Source organism: Galleria mellonella, unplaced genomic scaffold, assembly GCF_026898425.1.
Source record: "Galleria mellonella isolate WM207_F2 unplaced genomic scaffold, CSIRO_AGI_GalMel_v1 utg64, whole genome shotgun sequence".
In the NCBI taxonomy this organism is placed as follows: Eukaryota; Metazoa; Arthropoda; class Insecta; order Lepidoptera; family Pyralidae; genus Galleria; species Galleria mellonella.
In genome coordinates, this window is record NW_026442133.1 from 9,281,385 (window position 1) to 9,305,497 (window position 24,113).

At 32.3% G+C, this 24,113-nt stretch overlaps 1 protein-coding gene across 2 annotated transcripts in view; it reads right to left on the reverse strand.

Annotated features, from left to right (window-relative positions):
* Positions 1-7: 7 nt before the first annotated feature.
* LOC113514088 (glutamyl aminopeptidase-like) overlaps positions 8-24,113 on the reverse strand; it is a 29,198-nt gene continuing 5,092 nt past the window's right edge. The window contains exons 3-18 of one of the 2 annotated variants that reach the window (XM_052900091.1): positions 22,389-22,753; positions 16,524-16,659; positions 15,623-15,899; positions 14,860-15,030; positions 13,447-13,544; positions 12,725-12,859; positions 11,856-12,022; positions 10,801-10,944; positions 10,565-10,650; positions 9,964-10,094; positions 8,323-8,523; positions 6,414-6,490; positions 5,077-5,234; positions 2,149-2,278; positions 1,202-1,424; positions 8-523 (exon numbers count right to left, since the gene is read on the reverse strand). In XM_052900091.1, coding sequence (XP_052756051.1) covers positions 380-523; positions 1,202-1,424; positions 2,149-2,278; positions 5,077-5,234; positions 6,414-6,490; positions 8,323-8,523; positions 9,964-10,094; positions 10,565-10,650; positions 10,801-10,944; positions 11,856-12,022; positions 12,725-12,859; positions 13,447-13,544; positions 14,860-15,030; positions 15,623-15,899; positions 16,524-16,659; positions 22,389-22,753 — 2,643 coding nt within the window. In that variant the 3' untranslated portion in view covers positions 8-379. Of the gene's footprint in view, positions 524-1,201; positions 1,425-2,148; positions 2,279-5,076; positions 5,235-6,413; positions 6,491-8,322; positions 8,524-9,963; positions 10,095-10,564; positions 10,651-10,800; positions 10,945-11,855; positions 12,023-12,724; positions 12,860-13,446; positions 13,545-14,859; positions 15,031-15,622; positions 15,900-16,523; positions 16,660-17,890; positions 18,560-22,388; positions 22,754-24,113 lie in introns of those variants that run through there. The other variant, XM_052900092.1, reaches the window with a different exon arrangement.

Here is a 24,113-nt window from a genome sequence, read left to right on the forward strand (position 1 = left end):
CAATAAATTGTAGATTTTATCAAGTCTTTTATTTTATATAGTGTATAATTTTAAAAAATATGTCGATATATAATTTTTTTCTGTAAAATTATATCTATTATGAAAATATTGAGAACTATGTTATTGAGGACAGAAGGGGAAAAACGTTGGGACACTTGATACGACATGAGGAACTTATGAACATTATAATAGAAGGTAAGATAGAAGGAAGGAGAGGAAAAGGGAGACCAAGGCATCAGACAGATCAAAGGAGTTGATGTCAGTCGTATCAAGAAGTGAAGAGACTAGCTGAACATCATAGTGAGTGGCAAGAGCTCCACCGACAAGAGTGCAGCTTTTAAATAGGATAGATAGATATCAAAATAGATATTTACAATCGTTATTCTCGTGATAGAATCCATGCTGCGACAGTGGGCTGGTGAATGGATGTCCATTTTATATTATTTCGTACATTTTCTAAGGCCCGGGCGCGCGCAGTCTCACCAGCGCCCGCTTCTGGATATTTTGCAAACCAATCCTCCATCTATAAAGGAGGTATTTCAAATGTGAAATATATTTAATAAAATAACAATCTAAAAAAGATAATAATAATTTTCGTGCCAACAAATTTCTTAGTATATTAATCTCATCTTTTTTTTTATTTGGTACAATACTAGACAGAAAATGAAATATCTCCTTCCTTTCTGAGTCAAGAAGAAGACAAAGATTAAATAACAGGGAATCAAAATATAACTTTACGTCTAGGAAATCATTGTCGATTAAAACTATTACATGCAAGGAGAGTTTCCACGTAAGGGAGATCCCATTACATGCAATTGCTAGCAATATACACTCTTTCTTTTTTGTGAGACCTTTGAAGACCATAGTGATAAATTCTTATTAAAATCGCCGTCCTTTTCCGTGGGTGTTATAAGAGATGGCTAAAGGAACTAATTGGTCGAGGGATGGGCAACCGTCCCTCTTAAAACATCTCTAAAAAACTAACTGCGGTAGCAACCGCTTCTCAAGCGTAGTCTCCAAAACTCCGTTTATGAGAAAGGCTTGTAGTCTCGCTTATCATTACTCACCGATACCCCGCTAGTGGAAGCCGATATTTCAGTCGAGAATATCATTTCATTTTCATCATTTAAAAACAAAACTTATGCGTCTGAGTGATATAGTCGACTGTTTCGAGTATCTACCGAATTGAAAATATACATACCTCGTCCAGCTTGAGTTTGGTGTTGAAGGAGCTAGTGATGCTGGGCACCAGACCGCCCAGATACCGGCTGTTGAGCGTGAACCTGTCGACGAGTCGCGGCCAGTTCGTCCTCACCTCGTCCCATACTAGCGCCACCCCGGATGGATTAGCACTAATGTGGTGTAACACGTTCAGGTAGTCTTGGCTACGAATGTTCTTTTCGTCCCATGCCAGGATTAGATATCTACAGAAATATATATATATTTTTTTATGATACAATTATTTAGAAAAGTAAACAAGCTGAGGACTCACCTGTAGGGTTACTCTTGAAATAATCTCCAATAAATCGATATTGAGACTTTTGCACTCTCGAATTGCAGTACTAGAGACATAATGGTTCCATATTAATCAAATATGGAACTTAACAATATTATTTTCAAGAGAACAACATAAGGCTATGAAAAAACAAAAAAATTCCTTCCTGGATGATAAAGTGTACGTATTTTGCCTCATATTGTAGTCGTTGCATAGCCAACGGTACAGTTTAATTATGATCAAGCACACCACTATGTTTGGTTTGCATCTTTTAGAAAAAAAAAATTACAGTAACACTGAAATTTTGCGAATGCGTTCCCTACATTAATTACAACATACACACAAGAGTTAATGTACTCGTATACGTGTGGAGAAACCCATAAATAGCTAGTATTATATGCTGTTATTGAAAATATAAATTTTTTTAGTAAAGTGTATTATTTTGGTAAGATTTTGGTAATTTAATTTACGGTATCGAATTGGTGAATTTTATGTCACGTGTAGATAACTTGTTCTGTAGGAATATTAATTTATGTCATACAGTTCTCTTTCAAGAACGAGAACACAAGACGTACTCTCCTAGTAAGAGACCAAAAAGTATCGTGGCAAATGATTTCCATGTACAAAACTTATCATAGATACACAATATTTACTTTCTGAGTATACTGGTGTCTCGCGGCGCAGACAACGCATTTCTCAATTTAGCTTGTTCTTGGACGTCTTCCTCTTTCAAATATATTTCCCAAAGTTTATCCCATTCAGATTGTGATGCTGACTTCATACCTGCATAGTAAAATTGTTTAGAATAATGTTAAGCAAGCCTATGTTAAATTTAGATGTGATATGTTTCACCAAAGGGAGACTTTGTACAAAAGTCGATTGCTTTGGTACCTCTGTCCCATTCGTGTTTCAACCGTGAAGCAGTTGTGTTTGCATGGCTGTGTTTCGGTTTGAAGGGTGGGAGGATATGGCGTGAATTTACTGGGTACGGAGGAATAAAACCCGAGTCCTCAGGAATGGCAACGCATGGGGGGTATCATGGGCGAAACAGTATACTTTGTTATGTCCATGGTACTGCTCATGTCTATGGGCGACGGTTACCACTTTCCATCAGGTGGACCGTCAGCTTGTTTGCCATTCTAAGTTGTATATAAAAAAAAGAAAAGTCCTCAGAAGTGGCAATACATGAGTGGGCTGGGACTAGACACGCACTACGCCGCGCAATTACGCCAACTCACTATACGCTTCTTCAAAATGAGTTGGTTGGAGCAATTAGGCTAATATTTGGAGTTGTGGGTTGACTCATTGGGACTCTTATAATAGTGTATAAATGCATTTAAATATATAAATAAGTATTAGGAAAACTAAAAATAGAACTAGAGTGGCGGATTTTGATTTACTCAATGAGTCGGCCAGTACTACACGTAATACGCTTGAATAACTGAATTAACACAAGAAAAATCGCTGAGTTACCCATGTCTACCTAGGACATTACCGAGTATTCTTTCCTATCCATGATGCCGTTTATGTCTATGGGTGATAGTAACCATGAACCATACAAGTGTATGATGTTGGCCATCAATTGACAATTATTAATTCTATTTAATCATCAAAGTAATTATTTTATTATTTGAATCATTGTTTAATTTATCATCTCCTTTTGACCTCATTCACGTTTATAAATATTATCTTGATAATTAAATAAATAATTTTCAGTGATAACACAAAACATATCACATAGGATTATGTGATATGTTTCACTGCACGTGTCTGCATCACAGTACAGCTGTGTGTTTGTTCAAACGTGCAGCATTGAACTGCGTCATAGTATATAATATTACGTCGCATTATGTTAAAATGTTTTGATCTCCGGTCAAACTTCTTCAAAACGAGTATATGATTTCTAAAACAAGAAAATTTGTAAATCGTATTTTTTTTTACTATTTTATAAATTCCAATGGCAGTTGCACACATACCATAACATACCATACCGTTCCATCGTGGAGAACAATCGTGAACAGCTTGTGTCTGAAATCGAGAGAACACTAACTGGAGTCTCTGATTGGGGACGACAAAACTTGGTCCAATTTAACCCCTCTAAGACACAAGCTTGCGCGTTCACCGCTAAAAAAAACCCCATTTGCTGTGGCCCCACAGTTCCAAGGCACGTCTCTTAACATCTCTAAAAGCATTGGGATCCTTGGTGTCGACATCTCTAGTGACGTACAGTTCCGTGGCCACCTGGAAGATAAGGTGAAGCTGGCATCCAAAAAACTCGGTGTGCTCAATAGAGCGAAGCATTACTTCACGCCGGATCAGCGATTAATGCTTTACAAATCGCAAATCCGGCCCCATATGGAGTATTGCTGTCACTTATGGGCGGGAGCACCTAGATACCAGCTTGAACCCTTCGACTCAGTGCAACGACGAGCTATGAGAATTGTCGATGATCCCATGCTTGCAAGCGGTATCGAACCCTTAAGTCTTAGGAGAGATTTTGCCTCACTCTGCGTGTTCTACCGCTTATACAACGGATTGTGCTCAGAGGAATTATTCAATATGATGCCTACGGCCACTTTCTATCATCGTACGGCTCGCCATCGGCAGGGAGTTCACCCTCATACCTTACAGCCTAAATGGTCGCGTACAACGCGGTTTCAGAGATGCTTTCTCCCACGAACACTCAGGTTATGGAATGAGCTCCCTGCCGAGGTTTTCCCGAGAGACTACAGCATGGGGTTCTTCAAAAGGGGGGTAAATAGGTTTCTTCAGGGTCGGCAACGCGCGCGTAATACCTCTGGTATTGCAGGCGTTCATAGGCTACGGTAACCGCTTACCATCAGGTGGGCCGTATGCTTGTTTGCCACCTCAGTGGTATAAAAAAAAAAACCAATGGGAGTCGAATGAAATAGATTTTTTTTTATAATCGCTGGTAAATATATGTAATGTTGTATAATATATGTGATAAATAAGTTGACAGCCTACTTAATGGAAAGTGGTAAACCTGATCTACAAGCAGGAACACACTGTATCCAGTGTCGCGTTGCTACTACTATGGACGGACTAATCCTATTTTGCCTTTACATAAACTGCTTTAAAATATAATCTTCACTTATTCTAAAACTGTACATAGTGTGCTATAATTCGTAACATTTACAATTAAGTTTATATAAGACTTCATAGTCAAAGTATCGTCCATTTTACGAGTTTACTAGCTGACCCCGTAAACGTTGTTTTACCACTTATTGCAAAATATAAAAATCACAATTAAAATACAGGGGTTGATCGTAAAACGATGAAAATTTAAAGTTGTATGTATTTTTCAATGCTAAATTATAATAAAATAAAAATAAAAAAAAAATGTCAAAAAAATAAAAATAAATATTTTGGTGTGTATCACCCTTATCATTGACGGGTATGAAAAATAGATGTTGGCTGATTCTCAGACCTACCCAATATGCATACAAAATTTCATAAATATCGGTAAAGCCCTTTCGGAGGACTTTGGTAACAAACACCGTGACACTAGAATTTTATATATAAGATTATAAGTATCAATATAATTAGCTACGATAACTTACCATGGTAATATACTATATTGCGTAAATCAGGTTCTATTTCAATAACCGATGGAGTTCCGTAGTTATTCAGCCATTTTAAGAACATATCCCTGACTTTCTCTTCAGCATCAGGCAGTTGGAAACTTGTCGCTATTGACAGTATAGTGGTCCGAAGGAGCCTGTTAAAAATATAATAGTAAAATAAACTGGATATAAATTAAATAGAAGATTTTTTAAACATTACAAAAATATACAGTAGAACATATAACTTTATCCCTTTTTGAAGTCGGTAAAAAATGGAATGGTGCACCCGCCTATGGCTAACGGTATACAATGGAGGGGCACCAGTGAAGTTTGAAACAAGGAGAAGAACAGTTACAGCCCCTCTGAGGGGAAATATAATATATATATATATATATATATATATATATATATATATATATATATATATATATATATATATATAAATGGCGAAAGAATTTATAATTTTATTATACGTACGAGATAAAACGAGACGTTTGAGAAATCCAACGTTTTCTTTCTTATGAGCGTGGATATGAAAAAGTATCTACCGATTATGATTGATGAAGTCAATCTCAATTACTATAAATTTGTGTTATTGATACTGCAAAGTTCTTATATTTTCTTTTAAAGTTCATTTACACTCGAGAGACATGGGTATGGACTTGAAAGAGTATGAAATAATTTTGTCCTGCATTGCCCGATGGATCAAATGCGTACAACAAAAATACAGCAACGTGTGATAAAGTAGCATTAGTGTATAAGTCCTATTAATATAATAAATTTGAAAGTTTGTAAGAATAGATTAATGTTTGTTGCTATTTTACGCAAAAACTACTGAACGGATATGAATGAAATTTGGTACATGGGTAAGTTATGTCCTAACTTAGGACATAGGATAGTTTATGCACTAATTAAAAGATATAAAGCCGCGGGATAAAACTAGTGCTCAATAAATTTATAAAAATCAATGAATATACGAAGCGCCATCTAGTGAGGCTAGGCAGAGCTTGAAGAGATATTTTTTTTTATAAATATATCATATTAATAATTTGTAGAAAACATCTATAACTGACATTGTATTGTACGGGGATCCAAGCTGCAGGCATCGGAAGGTGAGACAATATGTCAAACCCTTACACTGTAAATATTGAACACGTAATGACCCTTTTATTATCCTGGTCTGAATTCTAGACTATCCACCTCTATTAAAAGAGAAAGATCCAAATATTCTTTAAGACAAATCTTCTACAGTGTTAATAGCGGTCTCTCCCCCACAACTAAGTAGGCTCTTAACAAATAAAATATTATTTTACTAGCTTAATAATAATACCTACCTCTCAATAACACTTATCTGTGTTCTCTCCCAAGTTTGTTTCTCGTACAAAGGTTTCACCAAATGCTGAATATATTTCTGTAACAAATAACATTTACATTCAACATTCATTTACATTTTGAAATAGGTGTTCTTAGGCAGTAGGTATGTATGCTGTAGTGGCATTACGCGTGACCTTGAAAAATAACAGAGGTAGGTAGAATCGTGTATAAGGCGATCAAATTATGTGTAGAAACATTTCAGGAGTGTCGTAAAAGGCGACTAAGGGAAGGCGAACAGCGTCCCTCTAAAAACATCTTTAAACTAACTGCGGTTGCCAAACCGTCTTCCAAGCGTGGCAACTATTGGTAAAACCTCCCAAAGAGGGAGGCTTATGTTCAGCAGTGAACAATTAAAGGCTGATATGATGATGATGATAATGACATTTCTGGGACTAACTTAGTTACATTAAACAATCGGACTGATTATTCCCAGATTATTATAAAATTCATGACGACTTTGTATTCAAGAATACGTTTGTTTGTATTGGTATTGTATTGTATTGTATTGGTGTTTTCTATGTATAATTTGTATTTACAAAAAGAAGTAAATAAGCCTAACAGTTGTCTGGTTCCCATAGCACTAGCTCTGCCCAGTTCGAGTTTAGATAGCGCTGCGTAATATCATCAGCTTGTAACTGTCCGCTGCTGAACATAAGCCTTCCCCTTAGGTGGTTGTGTCAGTAGTTACCATGCTTGGCAGGCGGATTGGCAACCGCAGTTACGCTTTGAAGATATTTTAAGAGAGACGCTGCTGCCCATCCCTCGTTCTTCTTTAGACTCTCTTACGACACCCGCAGGAAAGTAAGGGATAACCTATTCTATGCCGAGACCACACGGCATATTTTCAATACAAATTATTTATTTATTTACGGTGGGTTTTTATTTAATAATCTACAATTACCTACCTAGATGTACGTTAAGTTTGTCACGTGTGCCTTAAAGCCATGCATAATATGAATGATTAAGATATAAATTTTATCTTCTTGGAAAACTATTTATAGCGCATGACCTGTGTACTCAAGATAATCTGCCTTTATTTATTTAAATAAAAACGTGATAATGTTATTGTTTTCTGTTTAAATCAATAACTGTGTTAATTAATTTGCCCCGTGATACTTTGAAATGTTTTCTCAATCCACAGTTATTAAAACAAGTAGGTACAATTTAGCTTATTTTTAAGGTCAGTTCCATTTGTCCTTGCCAATGTTATGTATATTGTAATAGAGGTAAGAGGATTAAAAGCCGATTGATAAATTTGTTCGCAATAGGATTCATTCCATACAACTCGTCGATGAAACACGCACTCAATGAGAGTCAGCCATTATCCATGTTTGTACAAATTAGCAGACATCCTATACCTTTACTTACTTTTTATTTTACTATATTTTATTATCCCCACTGAGTTATGTTCGGAGAGATTTTAAAAACTCCTTAGGTATTTTAAAGAATCATTTTTAACAATATGCATATGGCCATTATTTAAAGTGGAAAATTCATAAAAATCCAGGATGCAAAAGAAATACCAAAGGGTATAATAATTATCATTAATTAAATGCGGTTAATTGTGAAAATTAATAATGAATAGAAGTATGAAAACAATAAATTAGATGTAAAATAAGATTATATTCTGGTATACACTGGCGGGGCACCAGGGAGAGATAATAGGTGAAGATGAAAACACGTCAGGTTAGCTCATCCTGATGAATTCAACAAGAATTAACCACGATGGTTTCCAGGGAACCACATGGAGATCAACCTAGTATGTATGGTGGTATATTGCTAGCAGTGGGCCCATTATCAACAATCCTTTTCTCCTCTGTATATTAAATGTTAGCTATCAAATTATACGTAAGCAGTATAATTTCTTACCTGTAAAGGGTCAAACGCAAGTGTATTAAGTAATTTATTCCTCAATGAAGAGAATATATGTGACGCCGTCTCCCATGGCACATAGTCTTCTTCTACGGTGAGGTAAGTGGTCAGATTGAGCGCCAATCCGTACGTCACCAAGCGTGCTTCGGCCAGAGCAAATACGTCGTTCAACAAATGCGCTCGATCCGAAATTGTTAACTAGAAAAAGAATAACGTTTAAGACATAAAAATCTAGTATTACATATTTTTAATAATTTACTTAGCCTTGACGGCTAATAAAAAATGCATATAATTACATCATCATCATCATCTCAGCCATTATCCGTCCACTGCTGAACATAGGCATCCCCCATAGACTGTCATAATAAAACAGCCCTGATCCACCTGCATCCACTGACTCCCTGCAATTTATTTGAGGTCGTCACTCCATTTTGTGTCGTCCTACACTGCATTTGCCCGTACGAGGTTGCCACTCAAGAACCTATATATTTATATAGTCGCCTCCATTATTGACTTTTACTTAGCAATTGAAATAACTAACTCTCTTTTAGGAGAGAATTCTATTAGTGAAGTTAGACACCTTTCTCAATGAAACATGAGTCAAAATATGGTAAAAAAAAATTATAAAATTCTTAACCAACAAGTTTCTTTGAAAAAAATATTATTTTTGAAAACTATATACCAATGCGAAGCAGCGTCGAACCACCAGTAGTTTATAAAAGAAAACTAAATATTCTTTTTGTTTGTAAAATTGTCAAAAAGGCCTTTACAAACAAATTTAATTAAGCTGTGTGATTTTTAACTGAAAATATAGAATATCGTATTACAATAATAAGAACTTGGTGTCTATTAAACACTATAAACACAATCAGCAACTTTCAATGCATATAAGGTTATTTTATCTCATATCTACAGACATTCAATTAATTAATTATTTAAAGAAAATAAAAATCGTTCCATACAAAAAATAGATAGATAGATAGATACTCTTTATTGTTTCCTCGAAAAGATTACAATAGTAAACTTATTATAAATATAAATAATTACAAGAAATAATCACAATGAGAAAACAATGGGTGACCATATCGTTAAGAGCGATCTCTTCCAGGCAACCTTTGGATGGAGAGGAATAATTATAAACAATTTGGTGGGAGGCACGATGAAAAATTTTGTTAGTTCTAAATATTATCCCTACTCATTATTATATAAAAAAAGAAACTGACATGTAAGTTCATCTCACATATTACCTTTTTTTACTTTTGTTAAAAAGCCGATACCGCTTCCTATCAGGAGAGCCGTAGCTTTTATTATTTTTAAATCTTATGTGCATTCCTAACGATACCTTAATATGTACAACGCAAATTTTACGAGAAAAAAAAAAAAAAAAAATATATATATATATATATATATTATTTATAAAATTTTCAATTTTAAGAGACGAGACGCTGTGATTTTAGACATTTTACGTCCCCTGAATAAGACTTTCGGATGAAGACAAAACAACTGTTGGAAACGACAAACACAGTAAGTTCATAAAATTCCCAATGTGCATGTATGTAGACAGCCGTTAACTTGATTACTATTCTAAATTATATAAAAAATAAATATATAATAGTAACTCAGTAATCAATGCCATACCTGCAGCGACTTATTTCTCAATAAATTTGCTAATTTCTCCCACATGGCTTCAGTGTAGTTCACTCTGTAGTAGCCCACTTGATTGTTATTGATTTTCAACCAATCTTCATCAGCATTTAATTTCAATTGTACTGTACAGAAAACTAACTTTATTTGTATGAATTTATTATTGTTAATAACGTGACACGTTATTAACAATAATAAATTTGGATTAATATCAAATGAAGAAATCATTGCTTTTTTACCCCTTTCCTTTAACAGCCATATTTTAATCTAAATGTATTAAGATTAGAAATTAAAAAAATATCTAACACACGCTAGTTTTTAAGAATTTTTTTCATTATTAATCATTTAAAAGAGTGCCCCTGGTCTTCAATTGTACTGTAGCCTCAGTTGTCTAAACACCTTCTGAACGAGCAACATGCAGTAGTGCCGAGGTCAAAGGGCATCAAATTCCACGTTAGTACTTTAAAACAATGGATCTGGTTATTTTTTTATATTGTCATCGGGGGAGGGGATAGGCTAAAGCCGGCATTACCTGTGTTTGCAAGCAAGTTGTCAACATTTCATATTACCTATTCATAATTGTACCAATTCTTACCATTATCCTCTGTGTTTCCAAACCACACGATACTTTGGTTTGGTCCTTTGTTAGTTTTATAGGTAATAGGTATAAACCAACGATAGCTGTAAACAGAAATTAAATTAAAACAACATACACTGGACTAGACTATAACAGTGTAATCCTGATGAGATCTTTAGTAGATTATTGTATTTTTTTTTTTACTTAAATTAGCATAACCATGGATAGAGACGTTTTATAATTAGCAAACATACCCATAAACAGAATCATTTTTGTAAACAGCCTCAGAATCAAGTAAAAACCGTGTCTGTGTGATGATATAAGTATTGTGGTCATCACCATTGGAGACCGTCAACACTGGGTACCCCATTTGCCGGGTCCATGTGTCCATTATGTGACTGTAACAAAAGTATATTTATCATAGGATAAATAGTAAAATATTCATAAACCTATTCTAGGTATAATCAAGCATAGACCATTACAACTTATTAACATCTCTCTAATAAGCCTGGGTCTCTCTTATTAACAGATGGATATTATCCTATTATAACGACGGTGACCAATCGACTCGGCATAGTTTTACTTCTAGTTCTTTTTATTTGTACTAACGTATAGCGCTGCGTTCCCTTAATCGCCTCTTACAACATCCTGGTGGTGAAAAGAGGTGATGCATAATTCACTAACAATTTTAAACACAAGATAATAGATCTATATTTATATTTCAATTCGATCGATCTATAGGGCATGCAGATCGGTCAGAATTTAGTGTTAGAATGATTTTTTTTACCATATTTTTTTTTTGTTTACGCTATTGCCATAAGATGGCAGAACATCAATGAGAGAATCATCGCTCCTGTCATGGTGAGAATGAAATCAGGTCCGTTAGCCTATCGTGACGTATACTAGAGATATCGATAGATACTAGATAGAATGGAGGTAGATCTGACAAGATAAATTACTAACAATGGACTGCTCGTGCGCCTCACTAATAACCCTTCCCCTAACTTAGGTAGTCACTAGCATTATTTATAAAGATACATATCTACCCAAAAAGGACATCCTTTTTTCCTTAAGAATTAAAGAAAGAAATATATAAATAAAATAACATTGATTGTGTTACATTTTCATAATACAATTATCATAATCACTAAAATTAAAATCAATTTTACAATACTAAATATTCTTCCATCTTCCATTCCATCTTTCATCTTCCATCTTTATATTATACTTAACGATTAGCACAAGAATTGTTACATAAGATTGTAATTTCTATACCTATTTACTCTATCATTTATGGTTTGATACTTACGTAATATTTAAATTTGGATTATCCTTCTTAAAGTAAGGCTCAAGAGAAGAAAGTAAGTCTTGTGTAACGGTATTGCCAAATTCATATTTTTTAAGGTAATCTGAAACTCCACGACGGAAATTTTCTTCACCAATAAAACCTTCTAACATTCTCAATATTGAGGATCCCTGAAATACGTAATTTAGTTATAACGAATGTTATACTTAATAGGGAATTTTATGCAAATTGAAGAATAGATGGAGCCACAAAATATGTTGGTTTAAAGTTTTTGTTCAAAAACATACCAAGAGTTTAGTTTACTACTGAAGTTACTAGCTTGTTTACATTATTTATTGATACATTTTATATGATTGAACATAACATAATTTTACCTTCTAAGTAATAATCAAGTAATATTTTTTTTATCTAGCCACATTTATTACTATAATTAAAAAGTATTATTTATATAGATAAATAATACTTTTTATTTTGAATATTTATAGTTAAGACTATCACAATGAAAACTATTATTACATATGAAATATGTGTTAATATATAACCTGATGAAAAGATAACACAAATATTAGTTTCGTACCATAAAAATTCATTTTTAGACTTTCATGCTGCATTTTTTATGTTTTATAAGATACAGGAATTAACCTTCAGTATAGTGATACAATAAGTATGCCTCAAAAGCCTCAGAAGCAGACATGAGAGCGTAACATCAGCCTATTCGTGACCACGGTCGGTGTAACCTGGTCGAAACGTCAAGATAACTCAGATAAATTATCATAGTTTACCTAAATCATTACGTTAATTCACGTATCTTATAAAACATAAACATTTTTCTACTACTTATCTTGCCATAATTTAAGTACTTGTCTACGTACCTTATTATAGGAAATCGTATCAAATATTGCAGTTATTTGATCAGGCGTGTTGACAGTTTGCACTATCGGATGACTTGAAAGTTTAGCATCGGTTACCAAAACTGAATGTAAGGTCTTTATCAGAAACTGATCCAACTGAAACACCAACGTTTTTATCTATATATGTGATAAAATGACTAGTAAAAAGATTTGTACAATCAAATATATAGTCCGCAAAAAATGGCTAGTGTAATAATTTAACACTTTTGTACCTTGTCACTATAATTATTAAGTATTGATTTCAACACCTTTTGCAGTGTCAATAACTCCCAATTATTGATAAAATACTGTAGTTTTCATATTATTATTTCACATGATTATAAATAAGTATTTTTAGAAATAAAAAGTACACACAAGTGTAAAATATTTTTTTCCTAGTTGTATGTCTGTGATTTTCTTTCTAAGAAGTTGACAATAGTACAATTTGTCTTATAGAAAGCTTCCGCTAAGCCTGTAGACGCTTCTATCATCAGAGGTGTTACATGGATGTTCAATTTCAATATACTTCAAACTGAGTTAAATTTCGAGTGTGCATCATGTGAAACAATCTATGCTAATATTACAGGAGTATATTTTATGCTTTATTGTTTTAAAGTTAAAAACAGCTGTTCATTTCTGTACATACATTTGTTTAAGCGTAGCGTAACTGTCCAATTAAAAATATATAGTGAAAAAATATATACCATAGTCCATGAAGGTTCTATGGCGTTTAATGCTTTAACTTGCATGTATGAGGCGAATCCTTCATTTAACCAGACTTCATCCCACCATTTCATTGTGACTAAAAGACAGGAAAAAAACAAAAATATAATTACTAAAAGACGTATAGTAGCCCACAGTGAAAAGATAGCATTTGTGCAGACTTAATGATTATATGATCTTTACCTATGATAAAATTTTACTAATATAATAAAATTCTACTAATATAATAAAATTTTACTAATATAGTAAAATTCTACTAATATAATAAAATTTTACTAATATAATAAAATTCTACTAATATAATAAAATTTTACTAATATAATAAAATTCTACTAATATAATAAAATTTTACTAATATAGTAAAATTCTACTAATATAATAAAATTTTACTAATATAGTAAAATTCTACTAATATAATAAAATTTTACTAATATAATAAAATTCTACTAATATAATAAAATTCTACTAATATAATAAAATTTTACTAATATAATAAAATTTTACTAATATAATAAAATTCTACTAATATAATAAAATTTTACTAATATAATAACTAATATAATTTACTAATATAATAAAATTCTACTAATATAATAAAATTGTACTAATATAATAAAATTGTACTAATATAATAAAATTGTACTAATATAATAAAATTGTACTAATATAATAAAATTTTACTAATATAATAAAATTGTACTAATATAATAAAATTCTACTAATATAATAAAATTCTACTAATATAATAAAATTCTACTAATATAATAAAATTCTACTAATATAATAAAATTGTACTAATATAATAAAATTGTTACTTTTGTCTGTAAATGTATATGTCTATATAATGTTTAAAAAAAATGTAAATGAAGGTCCTGAATATATGCAACAGAGGCCCAAATAATAATTTATAATTTTTTTACCTGTTTTGTTTGTCTGTATGTTTGTTCTAGCATCACATAAATACTACTAATAATACCATAATAAATGTGGTGTGTGTGGTCAAGATTGTATTTCTGGAGGTCTAACTTATAATCGGGTGAATATTTTATCTTGATACGTCATATATGTAGATGCGGTTACCTACTTCCAAATTCGACATTTATGAAATTGCGAGAAAAAACTAGTATAGAATAAAACTCAAGACTGTATTCCACAAAAAAAAGCTTCAATTGTGATAAAATTAGTATGGACCAAAAATGAAAATACCTAAATCCAATCACCTCAAAATCAATACATTTGTGAAATTATCGCATAAGGTACTGCAACAACTTGCTTTTTTTCATCATTCCAAATTCTAGCTATAGTCTTCATGAATACACGAATTGTACAAAAGATTTCTTTTTCAAAATATTCGATATACTAAGGAAAAATATATGATTTTAAATAAAAATTACCTAAATTTCCAAACCACATGTGTGCTAACTCATGCGCTATTGTGTTAGCAACACTTATCTTATTATTGGATGATGCAGTAGATTCATCGACAAGAAACGATGTCTCCCTATATGTAATGAGACCCCAATGTTCTGTTGCTCCTGACACGTAGTCTGGTATGGCTATCATATCTGTAAGAAAAGGCATTAACTTTATTGTTTTGAGGTCAAAAAAATTTTTATTTATACAATTGTTTGCCAGTTTTTGATAAAAATATGGTACATAGAAAAACCATTATCTAATATCTAAAAATATATAACCTCTCTTTAATCAATTACTGAAGAAAAGAGATTATTGTAAAATATTATAGGTATGTATGTCCAAATCTTTGGCATAGAAGGGAAGGGATTGTTAGTAATGTGGATTACTATTCCCATTGCTAACAATATACACTAACAGGTCGACCTCCATGTGGTCCCTCCTGGAAACTATTGTGCTGAATCCCAAGTGTATTCATCACGATGGGCTAACTGACCTGCCTTTTTATTCTCACCTATAATCCCTCACTGGTGCCCTACCAGTGTATACCATTAGCACAGGCACGGTTACCATTCCATTAGCATCCATTAAAAAAAATCTTTGGAATAACATGAACCCAAGATAATTTAATTATATAGGCCACAAAATATCAAAAAAGATTTTATAGTCAGGTTTTTATTTCACTGATCTAAATAATAAATATTTCTAATAATAAGTGTAAGTAACATAAATAATTATACTTGCCCAATTTTGGGAGAGGAAAAGGCACTTCATAATATTTAATATAAAACTCTGTAGCTCTCTTGCCTATATCTTGAGCAAATTCAATTTCATGTATTTGACCTCTCTGTGCGAAGGATCTCAATTTAAAATTTTTCCCAATGCCATTGGAATTAATTTCTGTTTCTTTGAAATCAAAATCACACACAACAAAGCAAGCTAAATATGTAGACATTGGTACACTAGTAGCAAAAGTTACTAATTCTACTTTATTCTCTTTGTCTTGTATTTTAGATATTTCCTGTAAAATGACAATAAATTTATATATATTTTCTTTTTATAGATAAACATTATTGTAAAGAATATTCTATTATATTCATTCGTAATTCATATCAGCCGTTAACTGTCCACTGCTAAACATAGGCTTCTCCCTTGGGAGGTTTTGCTAGACTCTATTACATGTATATAGCAAAATACAATTAGAAAATAGAAGAGAGAAAGACCCATGGATGTTATAAGAGGTTACTAAGTGAACTAAATGGTTAAGGGATGATGTCTCTCTTTAAACATTACCAAAGTCTAATTGCAGTAGCCAACCCATCTGGCAAATGTTATCTATATTCAGCAATGGACAGTTAATGGATGATATGATGATGATAAGACGACAAGAATATCCTACAATATGTACATGCAATATGTATGTGTATGTAGTTAAACAAAGAGAATTTGAGTTTTTAGTGGGCAATCAATAAATCCTGGTTGGCTTCTCAGATAATAAAAATTATCAGTTATCTATAATTAGTACAAGCTCTATATTACATACTGAATAAGTGTTCAGCATAAGAAGGCTAATGTATTTATAAATCACAGAATTAAACTGTGTGCTTAAAATTAAAGTAACAAAATATGCTATTAATATTCTTACATTCATATTTGATAAAGCCACATAGGATTCAGGTTTTGCTAATGTGATGTCATATAATGCTTTGAAATCAGGTTCATCGAAGCAGGGGAATGCTTGCCGAGCATATGTGGGTTGAAACTTACTAGCCACCATTATCCTGGAAATAATAATACAAAATAATACAATTTAAATAATTTGAATGTATTAAGTATTAATATAAACCTATGTGGTTTTTGAATGCTAATGTAACATAATTTCTGTAACTTTGTATTTTTATTGATAATAAAAAAAAAATTAAATATTAATATGAAAATAGATTAAATAACCTTATTTATATAAAAAAAAAGAAAATCAAAAGTTGTAAGTACTGTAAATAAATATATTTTTATATATATTTATAATTATATTACACAGAGATGAATAAGATTAAATTAATGCTAAGAGAATTATTTCATAGTCAATCTTTATGAAATGGCATAGTACACAAATGTTGTACTAAACTTAACATACATAACCATAAGCGATAATATGTGAAAAAGACTCTATTTTCCGCACTTAGCCTCTCATTTATGCCGTTGTGCATGAGCGAATATATGTATTAATATATAATTTATGTATAGATTTAATAAAGTGTATAATATTATATAAATTTAAGGACTAAAGGGTGATACTATGCAGTTTGACTGAAATTTTTAAGTGTGAGGTTTAAGTATGAAAACACTTAGCCAGATGGTTTTGTATTTTCATACATGGTATTAAAAATAGCATTGAAAATACAAATTAAGAAAACCATAGTTGTCTGTAATAGTAATTTTAATATTTAAAGTAGACTACACATATTTTTTTTTGATGGGTGAAAATGGTATGGTAACCCCGCCTGCGCTAACGGGATATGCTGGCGGAGCACCAGGGAAGGGTGATAGATGAGAATGAAAACAGGCCAGTTAGCCCATCATGATGAATTCATCAGGAATTAACCATGATAGTTTCCAGGGATAACCGCGAGGGGGTCGACCTGGTTGGGTATATTGCTAGCAATAGGATTCTCAGTCAAGACTACTCATATTTATCTTATTTATTAACAACTCTGTCTACATGAGTTACCTTAGGACATGTTTTATCACTATAACAAATATTCTTTAAATTGATTGATTTAAACATATAAGAAATAACTAAGCACTTACAAAATTCCCCCTTTAAAATTCAATACATATACTGATTGACTAGGATAAAAATAGCCTGCCCTCTGTAACAAATATTTTACCTATCTACATAAAAAACTCATAATTAAGGAATCAAGATAAAATAAACTTATTTTTACATTTATGTTAGAAAGAATATGTATTGTATCAGAAATAACATAGTCTACAGAATATGAAATGTTTTACCTGGAATCCTTTAATCTAGATGAATATAGACCTACAATATTCCTTGTTAACGAACCACTGAAGTCAATATCTATCTGATAGTTTCCTGACGTAAGGTTGCTATCAAACAAAATGAGTAACTGTTCTAAATCAATAAGTTCTATATACTTTAAAATTGGGATTTCCATGCCATCGTTGTATACTTTGACACTAGCTACTTTCAAGAAATTTATATGGAGATTGATATAATGTTTCTCTTCTTTATTTACAACATTGATTTTTACGTTTCCTTTAAAAATTCCAGCATTGAAGTCAGGATTTAATAGTAGCTTATAGTGCACCGGTCGAACTAGAGGTGATAATCTCTCAGAAAGTTTTATATTCAGTTCTTTTTCCATGATTATATTTGTGCAATAAAATTTTCGTATGTGATATGCGCGATGATACTTTAGTATATTTAATAAATTTCTATTCCGAAGTATGTTCATAGAACCGGTAAATGAATTTCAGTAACATTTAATTGGTCTGTTACGCATTTTTGATTTTAGGTACGATTACATATTATTACATATTCTGTGATAAACACATTTTTTTTTTATATTTATTTTAATCAAAAGGAAAATAAACATAAAATTTATAATAATGACTAAGAAATTTCTGTCAGCTGTGGTTCAGTTCAGTGTCATTTCTGTAAGACATTGAAATCACAGTGCTGCCATATTCAATTTTTGTTTTCTATCCAAATAAATATTTTTCTCTGCAATAATAGGATATTTTAAACTTTTCTCTATAACAAAATTGTATGTTTTCATTTAAATGTCTTTTCATGTAACCACTTTGCAAACGACAAAAAAGGCAGTATTTTACGCTGATTTAATCACCTCATGTTATTGCTTTCATTGGCATATTGTATGGATTTATATACGTCCTAAAATTGACAAAAAATTACCTAAATTTCTATCTATTTCTAAAAAATCACCCACTTTATTACTACATCCGACAATTTAAACTAAAATTATATAAACACAAAAATTTTTACCGAAAATTGTGAAAAAAAAAGCATTCTGGCAATGCTGACTACAGATAATAGCAAGTTCAATTTAAAGTAAATTCTTTATAATGTCGAGCTTAAAAGACCTTGTATCCAGAGCCGTAAAACATATTAATAAAAAAAAAATAGCAAGTACGGAACATTGCGTTATTTAGAGATCGGCACTACTATAATCTTAATAAAAATGAAAAATGAATCTATGCAAACATCTGAAATTACTTCAGGTGTTTGCATAGATTTTATATGTTGTCGTTGGTACAATTGTGGTCAAGCCATCTATCTGCTATCTGAGGTCGTCTATCTGAGGTCGAGAGGTGTAGGGTACGGAGCGGCGAAGAGTGGATTCGCAGCCCGCCGATGGCATAGCAGACACGTCACACAACATCCTTACAACTGCACACGCATAATAAGTTCCATAAAAATTCATTGTCGGGATAAATTTATAACCCAGTAATTATTATACCAGTCAAAATTATATAGTCTACTCATTATCTACCCTGAACAATTGTTATACTACTTTTATTATGTTGTTACTAATTGTTACCAATATAATAAAATAAATGAATATTCATAATGTTGTATAATTAATTATTTATAATATGCCTTAGTCTATAATATTTATATTTATAAATATCATTGAAGACCTAGTTACTTTACAGTGTAAATTTTCAATTTTAATGAACTGGTTACATAGAATTTGTACAAATCTGGATGAGTTGCAGTTCTCCACTGTACGTTTTTCAAGGTATTTTCTTCCAAGTACAACAACTCTTTGAAATTAACTTCCATCATCAGTATTTCCGAACAAATATGAAATCATAACTTTAAAAAAAGAGCATATTCTTTTTTAAAAGATCGGCAGCACATCTAAAATTTATTTGGTGTTGCGAATGATCATGGGTGATTGTGACTTACCATCAGGTAAACAGCATAATCGTTTGCCCCTGTGTTATAAAATGTTTTTTTTTTGTTGTAATGACCCTGGACTGCCACCAGCTGCAATTTATCTTGTTTTTTTTTTTTAATAATGACAATTTGTTACATAATTTTCCAGAGGCCTGACCAAACATTTTACATCCAAACCCAATAACTAATCACCCAAAGTTACTTAAGTGAAATATCTACTACTTAACTCTTATCAATTGTAAGAAAAATCATTAAAATCTGTGCAGAATTGAGAAAAATATAGCTGAAAATGTGCCATACGCACAATAAAATAACGTTAGTTTGAGAACTTGCTCGTCTCTGAAGTCGCCTAAAAACTTTTAAATCGAACTATTAACAGGCACCTAATTTGATTTATAATCAACATTTTACAATGTGTACATGGAGAGCAAGACGTATTTAAAATACCTATCTATTGTTACTTACTGGTACGCGCAAAATACTATTTTATGCGTATCAGTAGTAACAATACATAGGTAGGGTCAGCACCAAAAGTATTCACTTATAATTTTTAAAACCCCTACCTATACCTACTGCGAAATTTGCATATGCGATTATAGTATATATTTAATTAATATTAATCTTATATGATATTAATTCATTTTTGACGCTAATATAGTCGTGGTACGAGGTCTGTCCGGAAAGTTCGTATAAAAGTGTTCTGGAATGCGAGAAAGAGGAGTGGGGAGGCCAGGTAAGCGCAGGACCCCTTCCTTATGTCCCTAACAATGCTTCAGTTCTGGTCTGACCGCCGTGCGGTGCGAACTGGCTTGTCACGCCATCTGTGAAGTTACCTCTTAACGAAACCCCGTCGGCATGGAGCCCGCTTCCGTTGAAGAGCAGCGCGTCGTAATCAAGTTTCTCTCGAAACTCGGCAAGAATGGCCGTGAAATTTTTGCCGATCTCAGAACAGTTTATGGGGATGATGCTGTGAAGGAACCAACCGTCCACAAGTGGCTAAAAAGATTCAGAGAGGGCCGAGAAAGCGTTCAAGATGACCCACGTTCAGGACGTCCTTCCACTTCACATTCCGACGAAAACGTGGAAAGAATTCGAACTTGTGTTAATGGGGACCGTCGTTTAACGGTCAGACAGGTGGCTGAAGAGCTTAATTTGGGCAAAACCGTGGTCCACGAAATTCTAAGAAACGAACTTCAAATGAAAAAAATTTGCGCCAAGATCGTTCCCAAGCTTTTGTCCCCGGATCAAAAATCACGAAGAGTTGCTTGCTGTGAGGACTCGTTGGAAGCCGAAGAGAATGGTGACTTTTTGAACCGAGTCATCACTGGAGATGAGTCTTGGTTCTACGAATTTGATGTCGAATTAAAATCCCAAAGCAAAGAGTGGAAGACATCCGGGGAACCACGAACAAAAAAATCAAGAAAATCCCGCTCAAATGTCAAGACAATGTTGATTGTTTTTTTCGATGTTCGGGGGATTGTCCATCAAGAATTCGTCCCTCCAGGCCAGACAGTTGATGGAAAATTCTACGTCGATGTGCTCAGACGCCTCAAAGCTCGTGTGGCACGAGTTCGTCCAGAATTGGCGCGAGAGGGGCGTTGGATTCTTCACCACGACAATGCCCCTGCCCACACCTCTTTTGTTGTCCGTGAGTTTTTGAGTAAAAATTCCATTACGGTGACCGAACACCCCCCTATTCGCCGGATTTGGCCCCGTGTGACTTCTTCTTGTTCCCAAAAACCAAATTGGTACTTCGGGGGCGGCATTTGGGGGACATAAATGAGATAAAAAAAGCTACGACGGGGCAGCTGAGAAACCTACAACCAGAGGACTTTCAAGGAGCCTTCTCACAGTGGAAACGGCGTTGGCACAAGTGCATTATGTCACAGGGGGAGTACTTTGAAGGGGATAAAATTGATTTACCTGAATAATTGTAAAATAAAATTTTTAAAAAACTTTTATACGTACTTTCCGGACAAACCTCGTACGTAACATTATTTACGGATTTTAAAATATATAGATATTCTTCGACTTTTAATGTTGACCGTCCATATATTATTTCTTTCAATAACTTTTTATTAGACTTGAATAAAAAGCGGAGATCTCATTTCGTATGTTATTTTGTTTCTTTACTTATGTCCGTGTAACCTCAATTCTTTCAAGTAATGGTGGCACTCATGACGCTGTCGGTTTTATACTCACGTATTACATAAATCAAGGGAGCATTCATACGAGTGTTAGATGTCATATGGATTCTGGCTAATTTGAATGGCTTATATGTAGAGATCATAAAATATATATTAATATAGCCTATTTCAATAGAACTTAATAAAAAGGTAATTAAGTTTTGTTGAAATTATCACAGACATTTTCTTTAAATGTATTAAATTAAAACATTCAATCAAATAACCGATTTTTTATTTTAATTCTGATGTACTATAACAAATTGACTTACGGTTGAGTTATTTATTTGTTTAAATTCTCAGTAAGTTTTATTGAAACAAACTATAGGCACTTAGGTACTTCACGATATTTATTATTCGACAATAAATTTATACTTACTCAGAATTTTTAAGAGTACTAGAATATATGCCAACAATTCCTTTATCTAATCTTCCTGAAAATTCTATAAATAGGTGATAGAGTCCTGCATGCACAGGACTTTTTAGATGAATGTTTAATAATTCCCTTTTGTCATTCGTCGCATTAAAAGCTTCAATTTGAAGGTTTTTGTCGAATGCAGTTTTCAAATTAACTGACTTAATATTCAATTTATGAGCATGTAAAGCAATTGAACTGGTTCGTTCTAAAACCCGTATTATTATTTCTACTGTTCCATTAAATGTTTTAGTCAACATATTAGGTTTAAGAAACAGCTTGTAATTATTCGGAACAACGTGTCTTGGGAGTCTGTAAAATGCTGGATCCTGCAAATTATAATATAATTCTTATTTATTATAATATAATATAATTCTACAATAATTTATTTGTTGTAATGTAACATTTCATTATTGTTGTATATTTATTAATAATCAATTCCATAATATCGATGCCGGTAGGCTCGCCCTCTGCAACCTTAAATTTTAAAATGTAGACATTCGAATGTTACGTTCACTATAAACAATCGATAAATGCCTATATGTCGTGAACACGTTTAAGAACATTTGTAAGAAAAATAATGAAAGTTATTTAAATAATTGAAATGACATCACTGCAAATAGTCCACGCCAAACCGTGTTCGTCAGTGCCTGTGTAAGTTGGTTTAAAAGAAAGTGTCAAAATAAAACTTAGAAATAATGCTACGGTAATTCGGGCATGTGAAAATAATTATGAATGAAATTATGGCGTTACGAATACTCGTACATATAATTTTATTATTTGCAATATTATATAAAGTACCGCAGGTAAACAAAAGTACTGGGGGTCTCCGGAACTAGCGTATACGCATAAAACAAGTTATGAAAGTGGATAAAACGACAGATACTTATAAGGATAAAGGCCTCTTAAACTTAGTTCTTTCTATACAGATAGACAATCTATTATTGTATACATATAGAGACTAAGCTTGCCTTCATCTCAGAAAAAGTGTAGTAAATAAATTAATAGTAAAAATATTTTTTAAAAAGATGTAAGTAAATTTATTGTATTGTTACCTACTCTTCTAGCTTTTTCATTTAATACACATTTTAACAGGGCTAATAATATATCCGCGATTTTGTAACGGCAGCCATTTCGTATAAATTATAATATTGAGTATTACATATTACCTATGTTGTGACTAGAATTAAAGGTGTATGCAAAAATTTTGGAGAACCAGATATGAAACTGGTTCTAATTCAGCTTGTAAAACTTGTTTTGAACAAACAAAAAAAAAAATGCAAGTTAAATGATGGCATTTAAAAAGTATTGTGTTAATTATTATTATTCTTTATCTAATCTACACGTACATTTAGTAGAATAAATTTATGACGTACATATCTCATTTAAAATCGTAATACGTTCAGCTCTAAGCATTCATAACTTTTCTGATATAAATATTTTTTAGGAGAGAAATTGTTAATGATATTAATTTAAACAACAATACTACCTTCATTAATGTGTACATGATGGCAAAGGCTATTTAATGGTATTCCTAATGAACTATAAATATTTTTGACAACTATAATTAATAAATAAGTAGTTATGAAGTGTCGTGAGTATTTTATTCTTGATCATAATTTATTATCGTCAAAATTTTAATAGATATGTCTAGTGATTTTATCTATTTTGGGATGCTCTTACGAATTA